Genomic DNA, 15596 nt, shown 5'->3' with positions numbered 1-15596 from the left:
TGGGATCATCTGCAGCAGCTTCAGGTGGAGACCACGATGCCACACTGTCGTAGGCGGCAGTTAGGTCCAGGAGCACCACTACAGCTTTCCCATTGGCTTGGAAGCGGTCCTCAATGTCTTGGGCAAGTAGTGCTACCTGGTCTACCGTTGATTTTCCTTGGCGGAAGATCCAGCACCGGGTTGATCCTGCTATGGATGAGCCTTTCCATGATCTTGAATGGTTCACAGCGAGATTGGTCTGTATGACTTTGGGTCGTCAGCGGGCTTGTTCGGCTTTAGGAGGGCAATGGTGGTAACGCGACGTCAGGTCTTTGGGATATTGCACCTGCGGAGGCACGAGGAGAAGAAGGAGCACAGCTACCTGGAAGATGACAGGCTTTGGTGTTTTATGAACTCCAGGTGGATGTGGTCATGCCCTGGTGACTTTCCCGACTTCAGGTTGTCAATCAATCACTAGCTAGTTCTTGTGCCGTAAAGTCACGTGAGATGTAAGAGTCGACGCTGGCTGGCCTGGAGAGGGCCTCGCACTGTTGTGCACGCAAAGTTTCTGTCTGCATTCGGGAACCTCCCATTTCTGAGGAGCTTGCAGTTACTGGGCACCTGGAGGGCATTGACCTCCTCCCCGTCAGCTGGTTTATGGCTTGCCAGGCTTTGCGACTGGAGTGTGTAAAGTCTACCGACTTCACTGTTTCTGTCCACCTCTCTCTGCGTACCTCGTCGAGCTTCTGGAGAAGGGCTGTGGCAGACGAATCTCTCTATTCTCGGGTGGTGGCCTTTTGGTGGTCCAAGAGTAGGCAGCTGCACTCATTGTCCCAGCCCGGAATGTACGTCTTGATGAAGCCACGGGGGGGGGGGGGGGGGGGGGTGTACTTTTTTGCCGCATTTACAAGGACCTTGCAGTATGCTGAGTGCGCCGCATCCATGTCATCAGAGTCCGGGCCCAGTAGGTGAGCAGTCCCTCTCTCTGTCTCAGTTGTGAAGGAGTTCCAGTTGGCCTTACGGAAGTTCCAGCGTTTAACGGGCTTTCCAGCTACCGACTGCACCAGTGATGGCATTTTGATGACTGATGCTCGGTGGTGGGAGGGTGGAAACCTGTCGATGACTTGTCTCTCTTGCATCGGGTCGCAGCCACAGCAGACGGCGAAGGCCAGGTCTGGGTTGGTGTATGAGTTCCAGCTTGCTGAGTGGACGTTTGGAGGTTCCTTCGGTTCGTAGAGCAGTGTAGCCTCTGTGTTGGAAGCCCAGTCGACGAGCACCTTGCCGTCTTGGGTGGTGTAGTTGTAACCCCAATCTGTGTGTTGGCAGTTGAAGTCACCCGCATAAATGGTTGGTGCATGAAACAGCGGAAGCAATGTCGTCAGTGCTGTTGGTGGAGACAGACATATACGTTTACCATGGTTGTTTCATCTACCCTTGTGGCCATTTTGGAGCCAGGTGTCGATTGGCTTGTTTGTGACCAACTGATGTCTGTCTTAACGAAGGTTGCAAGACCATGTTGTTTGCTGTGTATTGAACCAGCGAGAAGGAACCCAGGCAGCTTCAGGTGGTCGTCAGCTGTCTTGTGTGTCTCTTGGAGGAGCACCACTGATACTTTGCTTGCATCGGTGAGCATGCGGATGACATCGAGTTAGCATATGGTGCAAGGCATGGACCACCGGCCCGGAGCAAGGTCCCGTGCTGAAAGGCCGACACCCCGCCAAAACTGCCTGTCCCACAGGCGAGGCCCCCATGCCCACCAACTCGATCACTGTGTTCTTTGTGTGTTAAAAATTGGAGTAAAAAAAAACATTTGTATTTTTCACAGAGCATGCTTGCTATAATTCAGGTCATGGTGTGTGAAAACCAACACGTGTCCAAACAACTGATAATTTGTGTCTGAGCACAAAGCTGCATGACAAGCAGGAAAGTAGTTAGTGAAATTAAGATCTGAAAGACAGTCAAAACGGCAGAATATTGCAGACAAGATATATTTCGTGCCTTCAGTAGCCTGGATGCAATGGAAATGGAAAGGGATGACAGATTAGCATTGCTAATGCAATGCTGACGGTACTTGTCACTAATTAGCTTGGTCACCGCCAGGGTTGCCAGTCAGCCATCTGTAAATTTACAGCCAGAAAAAACTGCCATGAGTCAGTAAAATTTATCATTGGCACTCTGTCACAAATTGCTTGAGTTCTAACTGCTACAAAATATTGCCTGTCAGCTACATTTTATCAACTTTTATTTTATCCACCCAATCAATTACAATTGGTCACTTTAGTTCACAAAGGCTGAGGTAAAAATAATCATAAAAAAAAACGACAGAGCAAATTTCCAGTCAACACTTGAGTGGACTGTTTCAATAAATGGAGTTGGCGTAGCCAGGGCAGTTAAGTGGAGTGGGCAGAGGGTTAACTTTTGAATGTTTATAACTCATAATGGTGTAAGTAATGTCATGTTTGGCTATACCAGTTTTCCTGCTTGTTTTGAATTGTTCTTTATACACAGCTTGGTTGTGATATGAATAGTGTAGTATATTTTTAAACCGAAACTATTGGTAATAATTGTGAAATGACTTGAGTCACCGTTTCTTATGACTGAAAATCAATAAAAGAGGTATTTGTGCATTTTTCTAGCTATAAATGAAAGATGTCCGAGTACAATCGCATCAGCTTTTTAATGTCAGGTCCGAGCAGGGTCCACTGGATACTGTCCTCGGGACTAAGGCGCTTACCATTGCTCTCCGTACTAGAAGTTGTGTAAAATACCTGCGATTTGGGTAGTTGAAACTTGTTTTACTTCAGCAAACCTTGAAGCTTTTAGTTCAGAATCTCAGCTTCCGACAGAATATAATCAGTCAAAACGTAAAAAGGTGAGAATCACTAGATACTGAAATAATTATCCATAGGTCATTATGTCTTGAGTGTTGAGTACCCTGATACAGGCCAGTGCAGCTTCATCAGTAACTGCTTAGTACTCACTCACATCGCACCTTGTTATAGACACATTCTGGGCATAAAAAGGTATGCGTGAAAATATATGTGCCTCTAAAGAGCAGGTGCAAACGAACACAGATATATTCAATGAAGGGGCAGGAATGACTTCCTATATCAATGACAGCAGAAATTGCAACCTTATCAAAGCAATCTCCAGATCCAAGCACACTGATGGGGGCATCTGTTAAACCAGTTGCTCTGTCTGGGTCAGCTCCCTCTCCTGGGGTTGCCCAGCACCGCTTGAGGTAGTTTGTATTTTATTAACCAACCTTTGTTTTTGTTCATCTTTTTATGTCCTGCCATCTCTTAAATTAAATCACCAGGAGTTAATTTTCTGACTTCTAATGCATTTTCTTTTGAGGAGTAGCTGCCCAAATTATATTTCTCAGTTGGAGTTGTATTGCATGTTGAGTGCAGTAATAGTGGTGTAACAGAACGTAGACCGTCCGTACAGGCCACCCCCCACCCCCCCATGGTTTGGCACACATGTGAACCACGGATTGATTGCTAAATGTAACCATCATAGTAAAAGTAAGGGGGCAGTGGATCAGGAGGTAGAGCAGGTCGCCTAGTAAGCAGAAGGTTGCCAGGTCCGATCTCCGGCTTCTCCTGGTATCATGCTGATGTGTCCTTGAGCAAGACACTTAACCCCCAAACTACTCCCCCGTCGCCACTACATGGTAGCCCACTGCTCCTAGACACGTCAGTTACTCAGATGGGTAAAATGTAGAGAAATTGCAAATTTCACTGTTGTGGGACTAAAAGTATATAAAATACAGTTTTCCTGCCGCTGTTACATTTTAAACTAAAAAGTCCATAAATCTCACTGCAGAGCAGCAGTGAATAGATGATAGACAAGACGGATGCCTTCTGCGTTTTACTCTAAAGCACAATGTTGGTTTAGGGTACATTGTTGCTATGTTGCTGCTACTTTACGACGTGGTGAATGAGCTGTTGTATGTTGCTGCTATGCCTCTGCACGTCATATCGGAGGGGTCAAGAGCCGCTAGTAAACAAATACAATGTTATTTATGTATATTATGTTACAATTTTATTTGAACATTGGATTGATATTTTTATTTAAGAACATGGGCAAAAGTTCCTTGCTTTAAGTGTTTAACAGAATAAATGGAAAGCAAAGTTATATTTGTCTCTTTTTTTTTTTAAGCTGATCTGAAAAATGATCTGATCCGTGACTCAAAACTATGCGGCACTGTTACTCCTTTAAAAAGTATTTCAATTCACTTAATTGAGCTTTCTTTTAATTCCCGAGCTGGCTCAATAATGCGCAAATTCCTCCATTCAACTGCATTTTTTTAAGATCTGCTTCACACGCAGACAAGAAGTTGGTCCCTTTTACTGATTGTGTAATAAGCTGCTGTCTAAAGCTAGGGCCACATTACATGATTTTCTAGGCCCATTTGGAAGTCTGAGGTAGTCACGCTGTAGAATCGTAGCCGTCATCGATATGTGTGTGAGTGAAAGACTCAAATATGTCTCTATACAATCCCAAGCCGCCAGTTCACAATTCAATCAAAGATATTTGATTTTATCGGGGCCAGTCTTTCCAAAATCTGCTGGTGTGCACATGTCAAAATCTCAAATTGCAATGGCAATTTTCTACAGCCAATGAGATCGTGCATCTGCCTGATGGCGAAGCCAAGGAAAGTGGCAAGTGGGTGAGTGTGGACTTCTGGAATGGAGGAGCAACTTGTTGAATTGTGGTGGACTAATTAGACTGGTGTCTAATTAGTGTACGTTGGCGCTGCAAGTTCGCTGCACAAACAACAACAGTAGCAAACTGTATGTGATCCATGCTTGTTTTGGAGTCAAAATATTGCAAGATATCTTGCCCAGCGAGAATCTGTGTGTTGGAGTACCACAAAACTGTTTGTTTGTTCTGCGTCTTTAGATTTGTGCTCAAAAACAGCAGTTATGTGTGTGCACAGAAGAGACAGAAAATCTGCAAATTTCTGTTGTTAAATTTGCACAGCTCAATCTTTTCTTTGGCTTTCACGATTGAAAAAAATCATGTAGTGGATGAGGATTTCGCAAACCAGATGTCCATTTTCACGCAGATCATGAGCACAAATTGCTTACGTAAATCGTGACCTTTGTTTTTGGTATTCCACCAGGCCAATAGCAGATGCGGTGTGTTCATTCCACGAATTAACTTGAAAATAACTTCCTGAAAAAGCATTGTGCATCAGTCCCTGCATGTGAACCTTTGGCTGATTGCGTAAAGGCCTAATTGTACCCCTGTGTGTACAAATGTTGTTTGTGTGTAGGAGGGGACTATTAGTTCCCAGTCCCCCGTAACTTCAGTCACCCAGTGTGGCACTCAAGAAAAATAAAAATCAATAATCACCTGTGACCCGTGGCCTCAGGTTGGCCCCTCTAAAGCCTGGCCCCTGGTGCTGTGTGTGTGTGTGTGTGTGTGTGTGTGGGGGGGGGGGGGTTGTATTTGTCATGCTAATGAGCTGGCCTGCCCTTAACAACCCAGACATCTGCTGGCCTGTGTGTGTGTCAAACCCCGCATTCAATTTGTTCCCCTAGATACAAAAAGCAGATAAGACCCTTGAGGCCAGTGAGAGTGTATGTATGCATGCATGCACGCACACGTGTGTGTGTGTGTGCGTTCCCGTTACTGTGTAAGCATGAGTGAAAGGGAATTTTTATTTTTTTATTTTTGTGTATGTACTGCAGCAAAAAAGTGTGTGTGTTTGTGCACTGTGTAAACATGCAGACACACGTGCCTCAGCTTGTGCATGTGTACAGTAAGCTGCAGGTCTGACTGTGCTCGTTCTCCTCTGCATACACATGAATGTTTATGTGCATGTGTGTGTGCAAGCTAGACGCCGGGCTTTGTGTGTGTGCGCGCCTGCACGTGTGTGTGTGTGTGTGTGTGTGCGTGCGTGCGTGGTGGTGGGAGGGAGTTTGTTTAATGGGCGAGACAGGGGACTGTGGAGATTAACCCCCCCCCCCCCCCAGCTGGGGGCTTTAGAGGAAAGGCTGGGGCTGTTCTGTTAATTCAAGTAGGCTTAATAATGCCTGTGCCCCTCCGCCCCTCCCACCACTACATCAGACCTGGGAGGAAACGTGTCATGAAGGGAGAGGAGGAGACAACCTGTGGCGATTACTGGAGTTGGGTCCAGGCTGGTTTTCAAGGAAGAGGCCAGATCTGGACCTGCATTGCTTAAAAGTCTACGCAGTGCCTTGGCACGACCCCTTCGTACTGCTTGACTTTCACGCCACAAACGGCTTTGCTGAAGCTGCATTAGGCTTAATCAACAACCAAAACAATATGCCATCAACTGGGTCAGGCAGAGAGTCAGTGTGAAATGCTTTCTTTTTATAAAATAAAAGAACAGCACTGCCAAGCCATAATAGTGGATTATAACAGGCTCGTTTACATTTTAAATCCCATTCAACTTTAAAATTCTAACTGGGACGACTACCTGAAATCGGCATCAGCCCTGCAGTCATCATAATCATCATCATTCCATGTTTATATCTGTTCACCTATTAAATTAATGAATATGTATAAATACTTATGGGTGGGTTACAACAGGTACCACGCTTGAAATGCTTACAGCAGAAGATCATTTGAAAAACTAAAAGCATAACACACAAATCAGTCAGATGTTCCTGTTCACATACAAATAGTCAAAGCGAAACCTGAAAACAGAAGGTGATTTAGTCAGCTTGAGAGACCCCTCTTGTGTTCTGGTCAAGCTGCATTGTGGTCTCGGGCATCTTATCTTTGGAGAGTCATATCTATATGGCCGTCACATGTATTCCCCATCCGCTGGCCACAGTGACAGCAGCAGCAGCAGCAGCTGCCGTTACGAGGCCAGAGTCGGAGGGAAAATAGTGGGGGTGAGCAGGGTCAGCACGGGGAGGGGGGGGGGGGGGTTGTTTGGGGGGGTTGGCTGGGGTGGGAGGCATTAAGTAAAGCCTTAACCAACTGACTGCTTATACTCGAGGGGTGAACAAACTGCTGCTGCTCTGGCAAAGCGTCGCACTAAATCCGTAATCCCCGTTTTTAATCCTGTGTGTTGGGTCTTAATACTCCAATCAGGCAGCATAAGGGCACTCAATTGGATTAGGGAGAGAGAGGAGGAGAGGAGGAGAAAAAAAAAAAAAAAAAAAAAAACTTCAAAAGGAAACAAGCAGGCAGAAGTGGAAGCGCACAGGTTCTCTCACCTTGGGAAAGGTGACTGAACATCAGCCAGTTCCCACACATCAGGAGGCGACTGCTTCACTCAGGGGGAAAACGCAGCGCCAGAGCTCCAGGTGACATATTCTCCCCAAGGAACACATGAGCTCCAAAATTGAGCGCAGGAGATGAAATTCAGGAGCATCATGTAGAGAACTCAACATGCCTATCAATGCTACAAATCGTAAGGTGGACAAAGGTGCTTAATTTTTTTATGGTTTCTTGGTGGTGTGACGAGATATTTTAGCATGTCACTTAAATGGCAGGCATGCAGAAGCTGAATTGGTTGGATTCTATGGCCAGCAGCCTTGGCAACATCATACTGCAATTAAGGCTGGGCAATGAATCTATATAATATTGATATTGTGATGACTTGATATTGTGTGTTATTTTGGTTATACTAATATTGTAATATTGTTAAATTGTCTTTTACCGTTTTCACACCAAAATTTGCGGATTTACCGCAGGTTTTTTAACGGGGTGAGCTAAAATAGGCGCTTGACACCTTTCCCATTGCCAGTAGAAATGCAGTTTTTTCTGGTGTCTCACGTTCCACATCACAAGCATGTCGGAAAAGGGGTGTGTCATAGTGCCAGTGTGATTGTTAACAAAACAGTAGAGGAGACAGCAACTTAAACAAACAACGACATAAATCTGTAAAACTTGAAAACAAAGTATTTTGAGCCTTTCAAAAGAATCTGATCGTTCATGAACGACTCAACACTACAGTAGAAGCAGTATGGAGCACCGGCAGCATGGGTGCGAGCACCGGTCCTTCGGCGGTGGGAAGCGCAGACCGGCTTGGGCTGGTGCCGGAGTGACTCTGAGCCCATTGGGGAGCGTGGTGATTCGAGTGCGCTCCCCACAGTGTGATCCCCACACTCAAAATTGATTTTAGATTCTAAATGGGATATTAAATGATCGAACGATAGAGATATTCCTGTCAATTTATACACCAACGCCAGGAACTTCAACGTGCAATCTATCGCACCGGTTAAAAGGCCTTTTAAAAGTGTCCTGTTCGTGTCAAAGCCAATCGGAGGTGAAACCGATTAAAACCTGTCTATTGCAGGGTCATTTGACCTGGGACTGAAACCCGGTTGTAACCACTGATGACAAATTCCGGATGTTAGCGTGTGTGGTGCAGTGGGAAAGGGGTATAAAGGTTGCATTATAGTAAAGTAATGCTATTTCCTGAACTTCATAGACTGAACTGTGCTAATCAACACCTCTATCTGCTTTATCATTATACAAATATAAAATAATGATTGATTTTCAAATATGTCTTAGGTCTAAATGTCTTTTTAAAGTACCAACAGTCATCCTCAAAATAGGGGTAGATAGAGGTTTCGGTAAAAAAAAAAAATTGGATTTTGTTAATATCGATGCAAATTTGTTATTGCCAGATGCAAAGCATCTGACAATGATTAATATAAAGAAAAACAGTTTTTATGAGTACGAAAAGTAGCAAATAACCCATCGCTGCTGCTTGATGGTTATTCTGCCAACCTTCACTTTTTTGTCTTCTGTGGTTTACACAAAATGGGAAGTTCATTTGGAAACGTGAAGCTGAGGGCTAAGGCCTGTTCATTATTAGTATTTTATTGTGTATGTGTCAATCTTGTATTGGGGGTTGAAATCATAAAAGTGTGGTGCAATCTACAATAGCCAAGACATTCGGAGCGAAGCAATACAAAGGTTTCGAGGGAATGCCACTTTTGAGATCCCGATACATTTCTATTTTCACTTATGAACTTCGACATGCTACACTTCGAGCTATAGAGGAAATATTGAGCTGGATGAATAAAAATAAAAGATAAATAAAATAAACTATAGTCATTTTTTCAGCCTTCAATAGTAAAATATGCTGTATTACTGAGGAAGCTCTGTGCTAAAATCCATCAGAGTAGTGAAATTAGCACTCCTTATTCTTTCAACATATTTTACCTCGTAATAAATGTTGGTCTTCTTGGCAACTCGAGAACACTGCATGCAAGGTTTAGGTGGTTAAGCCTAACATACGTGAACACAAAAAATGGGTTTTAAAACTATAAAATACACCATTGTGATCCCGGCAACAGGTGCAGAAGTGGCAGCGAATTTGCCCTAAAATACACCTTGACTACTGACACAAATTACAGTTTCCCAAGTTCCCATGAACGCAGCATCACTTCAGACATGAAACACAGTTTTCCAAGTTCCCCTGAACGCAGCATCACCTCATGCTGTCTCTTGACCTGATACCTACTTGGAGCTCTTTGTAACCCACCTGAACCAGAGAGCCGTGTCTGCGTCTTCTAATGTGATACCAGCGAATGAGTCCACTAGTAAAACAATCGCGGATGGTGTTCTTCTCGGACGGATAAAAAAGTAAAAATAAAAAAATGCTAAAATGAGTCGCCAAATATACTTTGGCAACTGGTAATATACCTGGGCTGAATGCCCAAATCAAGTCTATGTTTGACATGTAACCGCACAATATACATATCACATAAACCTACAACTCTCAATTCTGCTATTATTACCACTCTTGGTAGTATTGATGGGGTTTGAGGTGTGTGTGTTTTTTTTTTAACCAAGGGAAGACTGCATTTCAGCTGAAAATAATGATATGCTATTTTGAGGGAAAAGTGCAGTAGGTTCACCCATTCTATTTTGAAATGACCTAAATTCTGTTCTACACACCCTACAGACACTATTATCTTTCCGACTCCACTTTGGGCTTATAAGGACTTTATAAGGACACTTAGAATAGCCCACACAATAAATTATATGTGGACATGTGTTGTCATCCTATTTTTTGTTTGTCTGTCTGTGGACACAACCTAATCTCTTGCTCTCAAATGACAGGACATGCGGGAGAAACATTTAAATGTAAACCTTATTAAGGAGGTAGATCTTCAGGTTTTAACTACGTTCCATTAAAAAAATAAAAAAGCCTCTACCATTTTGTCATATAAACCTGCTAGTGTGAGCTGAACAGCAGCGGCACAGTCAGCCTGCTGCACTGACTGACTGCCAAAGGGCAAACCATTCATTTCACACAAGACATTCATGCTCCAGCCTCTGCAAACAACTCTTCCCCCTTTCAGTGACAAAGGAACAAGCGGTGGCGTCAAGTCGTTGCTAGGGAGAAGTGGAAGGCACAGTCCCTGGCAACGCAATAATCGCGGAGCTATTGTGTTTACCTGCGCTAGCCTCTGCTCTACTTATCATTTTATAATGTTTGACCTTCCAATTGCAGAGCAGCTCGCAGTGGCAACACAGCCTCTGCAAGACCGTCTTGGGTATGTATGTGGTGGACCCAGGCTGGGAACATTTTTTGGGGAGAAAACAATGTATCTGAACCAAGGGCTGAGAGGAAACTGCTGCTCTGGACACAATTTGTGTTATTTGGATGTTCCTGCACAGGCTCGGTTTAACTAATTCTGACGTGTAACACAATTCTGTCACTCACCAGAACCTCTATGTTGACCAAAGGGCGGTGGACTCCCTGATGAACACACGCACAGGACCGAGTTTCAGTTACCATGGAAACTTGAGATCTTTATGAAAAGATGCGGTTTAAAGAGGTTTGTTGGATGGAACAGAATACATTTTGTTGGAAGACAATAGTAGACTGTGCACCGGTCCCACAACCTATGTCCCTATTTACCCGATTGCATTTCTAATCAAATCCCACAAACGATTAACCAACACACAACACGGATCACCTTAAAAGCTCAAGTGAACGTGAGATATTAGTGAGAGCATCGTCAAGGTTTAAACTAGTTGGCATAAATTCCGACACCTTTGTCTGGAAATTGGCTCAACTGCAAATCCAATTTGGACCAAATGCCTCCTTTGGGTCCATCTTCCAAATGAACCCCCAGAACTCACCAGAACTAAACCGCTGACACCACACCATGACTGGGAGACACATACATCATAATTGTCCAAATCAATTATTTTCCTTGTCACCAAGAGGAAAAACAGCATATTGACACTAAACGTGTAAACCCCATCAAAATTATTACTATTCAGAGCTTTTGGGGTTAAAAAAGGGGAATAAATATGTCAGCAAAAATCTACTTACTGAGTGTCTGGATTGTGGAAACATCATGTCAATTCCTGGTTAAATCGTTTTTCCTCCACAGAAACGATGAAAGCTGTAGATGATATTGATAACAGCAATAATAATAATAATGAAGAAGAAGGGAAAAAAAAGCTGGTAGCTGTGGGCGTTTCCTCCCCCCCTTTGCCTTGTGTGGTTGCTCTTTGTCCACGGCTAGCTGCTGCTAGCTAACCCCCACCAGGAGCACAGGGGCTGACCAGCGGTAGCAGCTCGGCTAGCTCCCCGGGATAGGTGCACGCTGTGCGGACGTTAGCGAGCTGACCGGTCCGGTGTCGGGTTGGGTCTGGTCTGCGGTGGAGCGACGAACCACTGTGCCTGTCCCGACGACGAATTAACTAGGAAGCAGTAGCGACACGCTAGGCTACAAGCTAATTTCTCAAATAGCCGCCACTCAAAATGATTAATCACTGGTATTATTAATAAGCACGTTAACGCGTGATGTTCCTTCCTTCCGCTGTTTCGTCTCTTCGACCCGCTGGTCCCTTCCCCTCTTTTCTCGCAGTTTCCGACCAGCTCGAACCAGACTACCGAAGGCGAGGAAGGGAAAACCCCAGAAAACAGTCCGATTTGTCGGATGTAACAAAACGTCTCAAGTTGAACGCCTCGTTCAAACGGATAAAATATAAAACAACAACACTGAAGCCGGAGCGGCGGCGACGCGGGGAAGCAGGAAGTGGGTGTCAAAGACGGGATTGGTGAGATCAGGTCGATGTTTCGGCGCAGCGTCCCCTCCCAGCGGCTCCGGGGAAACGCTCCCAGTTTGTCTGGCGTTAAAAGTGGGAAGTCACTCCGGCTACAGAACGCCCCGCGCGGAACACAAGCGGCCCCGCGTAGATCCGCAGCGCAGGCGGCGAGAGAGAGAGAGAGAGAGAGGGAGAGAGAGGGAGAGAGGGGGGTGCAGATCTACACGGGGCTGGTCTAGGCCGGCGCCGCCGTTTCTGGGAGACTGGCGCCCCCCGAGGACGGCGAGCGAACGGGCGGCGGCGGCGGCGGCTCCCCAGCCTCATGACTGACGGTCGTTACCGATGGACCGGTTGTCTTGCGATGAACTGGAGTGAAAGACTCATTTCATTTGGTCACGATTTTTTTTTCATTTCCTTCCCATCCCCTCACTACGCGTCCCGCTTTTGTACTTGGATTCGCTGATACAGGCTTATTGTAAATCACCATTTTTTTTATATTGCCAATATGTTGAATTTTCTTTTTTTTTTTGTTGTATTACTGATTTGGTCTGATTTGTGCTGCTGCAACACCTATTTATCAGTACCGACTGTTTTGATCATAGCTTCAATGTTATCTCCCTCACCGCAGTATAGACAGGTTTGGAGTTTGACAAAATCATATTCAACAGTAAAGATCTTCTCAGATCGGTGTCCCAGAAACAAAACTAATGAATGTGGGCTAATGGGGGTCCGTGGTCTTATGTGTATCCAATTGAGGGTCCTTGAAATGAAAACGTGTGAGAATCACACTCACTCAAAAAGAACAGGAACAGGTTTTATTCCGATTCATAACATAATTCTTCAAAAGGGAGAGGCTGTGAAATTCATTTTCGTGTTCAAACGAGGTTCAGGCAACAGTGGCTGAAATTAAAGCTACAAAAGAGAAATACAGCTAAAAGACTGAAAAATGGTTCCGGGAGGGCATTGAATAATGTGTAACCCCACCGCCATCCCCTCTCCCACCCTTGAGACTCACATGCAGAGGAAATCATTTCAGAAATAGTTCATTATAATGTTCATAGAATAAATTGTCCTATTTAAAATATTTAATCACATATTTAGTGTTTGTGTTTAAAAACTGGTTTATGAAATTCATGGACATCCTTTATTTCTTTTCACAACATTGGCACTTGGTAAGAGTCTGCTCCACAAAGAACAGTCATCGTACATAGTTTACATTGTTATACTTAAAAAAAAAAAAGGTGGGGGGGAAACAAATAAAAATACATTACTTTCAATTTGTACACCACTGCACAGTTTATTTCAACCTCATCTTAAAAAAGAAAAAGTAATATTTAGTGGTCCTAAGACAAGTGTTTAGGTAATAATTCAGACTTACAAAAACACAAAAAAAGTTTTGAAGTTTCAGCTTTTAATATTGTGTCCATTCCTCTTTTGAGAACGGACCTGAAGCACATGCATTAACCTTTAAATTTGTGTACACGCACGCACGCACGCACGCACACGCACGCACGCACACGCACACACACCTTTAAAGAACCACCCAAAGAGCTGAATGAACATGCAGGTTGTCCTATCGTAGAGCTGCACTTTCAGTGCTTCGACCCAAAAAAAGAGAATATGACATGATCCAATCAAGTAAGGGGAAGAAGCGAACAGACGTCCTGACCAGTACACACCAGTAGACCATGCCAGTGCCTTAATTTGGCTTATGTTATTCAATTAATAGTTTGACCAAAGCATGACAAGCCGCTTAATTTTAGAAAAAAAAAAAAAAAACAATGCAAAAAGGTGGATCGATTTATGCAATTCACAAAACCTATCATAGCCACCTGGTGCTCAAACTAACAACCAAAATGACAAAACATATTTTTGTGAATGTCCTTCAGATACAAAGCTGAGTGAAACAACAGGGTTTGAAAGCATCTCAATGAGAAATATCCTCAAGTTAAGATGTGTAGTGTTTCCTTTGAGCACTGTTTCAAGTTGGTTTTAGGATCAACCATGCTTTTCCTCTGATGCCAGTTTGAAAGATAAAAGGGGAGAGGCATAAAATCCACATACTACAATTACTACAAGACTATGATGCGGGGGGAAAACCACAACAAAACAGATCAAACTGGTCTTAGCCTTTGAAAGTGCGTGAAACATTGCGTGAAAATATTTTTAGCAAGTTTCAATCACAAACATGGTTGCTGTAGAAGAACATGTCAATATGGATTAGGACAACCTTAACTAAACCAAGAGGGAAGGACAGAAAAATGCTTGTCCCATTTCTGTTAAACTTGTAAATACTAATCTCATGAACCACGGGTCAAGAGGAGGAATGGAGTGTTTCTTGAAATAGCCAAGCATCACTGACTGAAAAGTTGCTGAGAATCTTTCCAAGACAAGCTGCCTTTGTGGATAACAACCAAAGCAAGAAAAACAAAAGTGTTGCACAGATCTATGTGCCCCTTGCTTCCATTTGCCAAACTAACAAAAGCCTTTGAGTTAGTCATTAATTCTCAAAAATGACAATGGTGCTCATATCATCAGGCTTTCAAACTGAGACGTCTAGCTTATGACACCTCAAGAATAAAGCTGTTAGTATTTTTGTTCTATGGGGTGAGCATTGCAACCACCTATATTTGTGGAAGAAACAGACAAAGATAAGGTTTTTAAATATTGTTTGAAGCACCAGAGAACCACCTTAACCACTACAAGCTGCCAAACAAGACAAAACTTCGGTCGACGTGGGGCATCCAACACAAGTTACTTTTTAAAATGAATATTGTTTGTGTACAGTATATTTCGAAAGATGTAATGTCTCCCTCCATCAAATGAGGATAGATAGCAAAAATACTTAACTCGATTAATAGGTATACTGTTTATGGAGGAGGCTTGACAGCCTAGCCTGACATGTACAGTGGCACAAAGCGTGCGTAGAATACTTGGATAATATATAATCTTGTCCATCAAAATAAAGGTACTCTGTAAACATACACAACCCTAAAACTGAACTGGTTGTGTCGCTTCTGGAATTAAAAAAGAAAAAAAAAAAAACCACACAAAAACCCGTCTTCACACCCTTTGGCAACAAAGGCAATTAAGATATGCAGAATAGGTATATCAGGAACTATCAGAAATCAATCAAACATTTAAACCAGGCCGAAACAAAAAGTCTCCTAGTACCACGTTTCATCAGCCCTCTTTATCTTCTCCTGCTCCAGCAACGCCCTTAGCAAACCTGGAGACACTACCGAGAGTAATAAGATAAAAACACAAACATAAATAGTTTTTTCAATATTGTAAAACCAGTATTGGTTTGTGATTCATGAATAAAGCAAGATGTCTGCCAAAAAGTGACTGGTTGGGATGCTAAAGGTGTACTATTAAAATGATCCAACTTTCTTGATGTTTAGCCGCTGTCCGCCCTCCAAACCTGAATTGGCTGTACAGACAAACACAGACGCTGGAATTCAATCAGTTCTGTCCAAGGCATCGGCCGACATTTGGGAACCTGCAGGTTTTTCCCCTCAAAAGGAGGCAAACACTCAACTCCTGCTCCCTGATTCATTTTCCCCACCCTTCATTAATTGATTGCATCTTATGCTCCATGTCGT

At 43.6% G+C, this 15596-nt stretch overlaps 1 protein-coding gene across 2 annotated transcripts in view; it reads right to left on the bottom strand.

The window, feature by feature from the left end:
* The window catches only part of tle5 (TLE family member 5, transcriptional modulator), a 43661-nt gene extending 31746 nt beyond the window's left edge, over window positions 1-11915 (bottom strand). For both annotated transcript variants that reach the window (XM_080006746.1, XM_080006747.1), the window contains exon 1: window positions 11270-11915. In XM_080006746.1, coding sequence (XP_079862872.1) covers window positions 11270-11296 — 27 coding nt within the window. In that variant the 5' untranslated portion in view covers window positions 11297-11915. The remainder of the gene's footprint in view (window positions 1-11269) is intronic.
* Window positions 11916-15596: the final 3681 nt, after the last annotated feature.

The sequence above is a fragment of the Zeus faber genome (assembly GCF_960531495.2).
Source record: "Zeus faber genome assembly, chromosome: 1".
Taxonomy (NCBI): Eukaryota; Metazoa; Chordata; class Actinopteri; order Zeiformes; family Zeidae; genus Zeus; species Zeus faber.
Note: the sequence above shows the minus strand (reverse complement) of the source record. Positions and strands in the feature narration are given on the sequence as shown.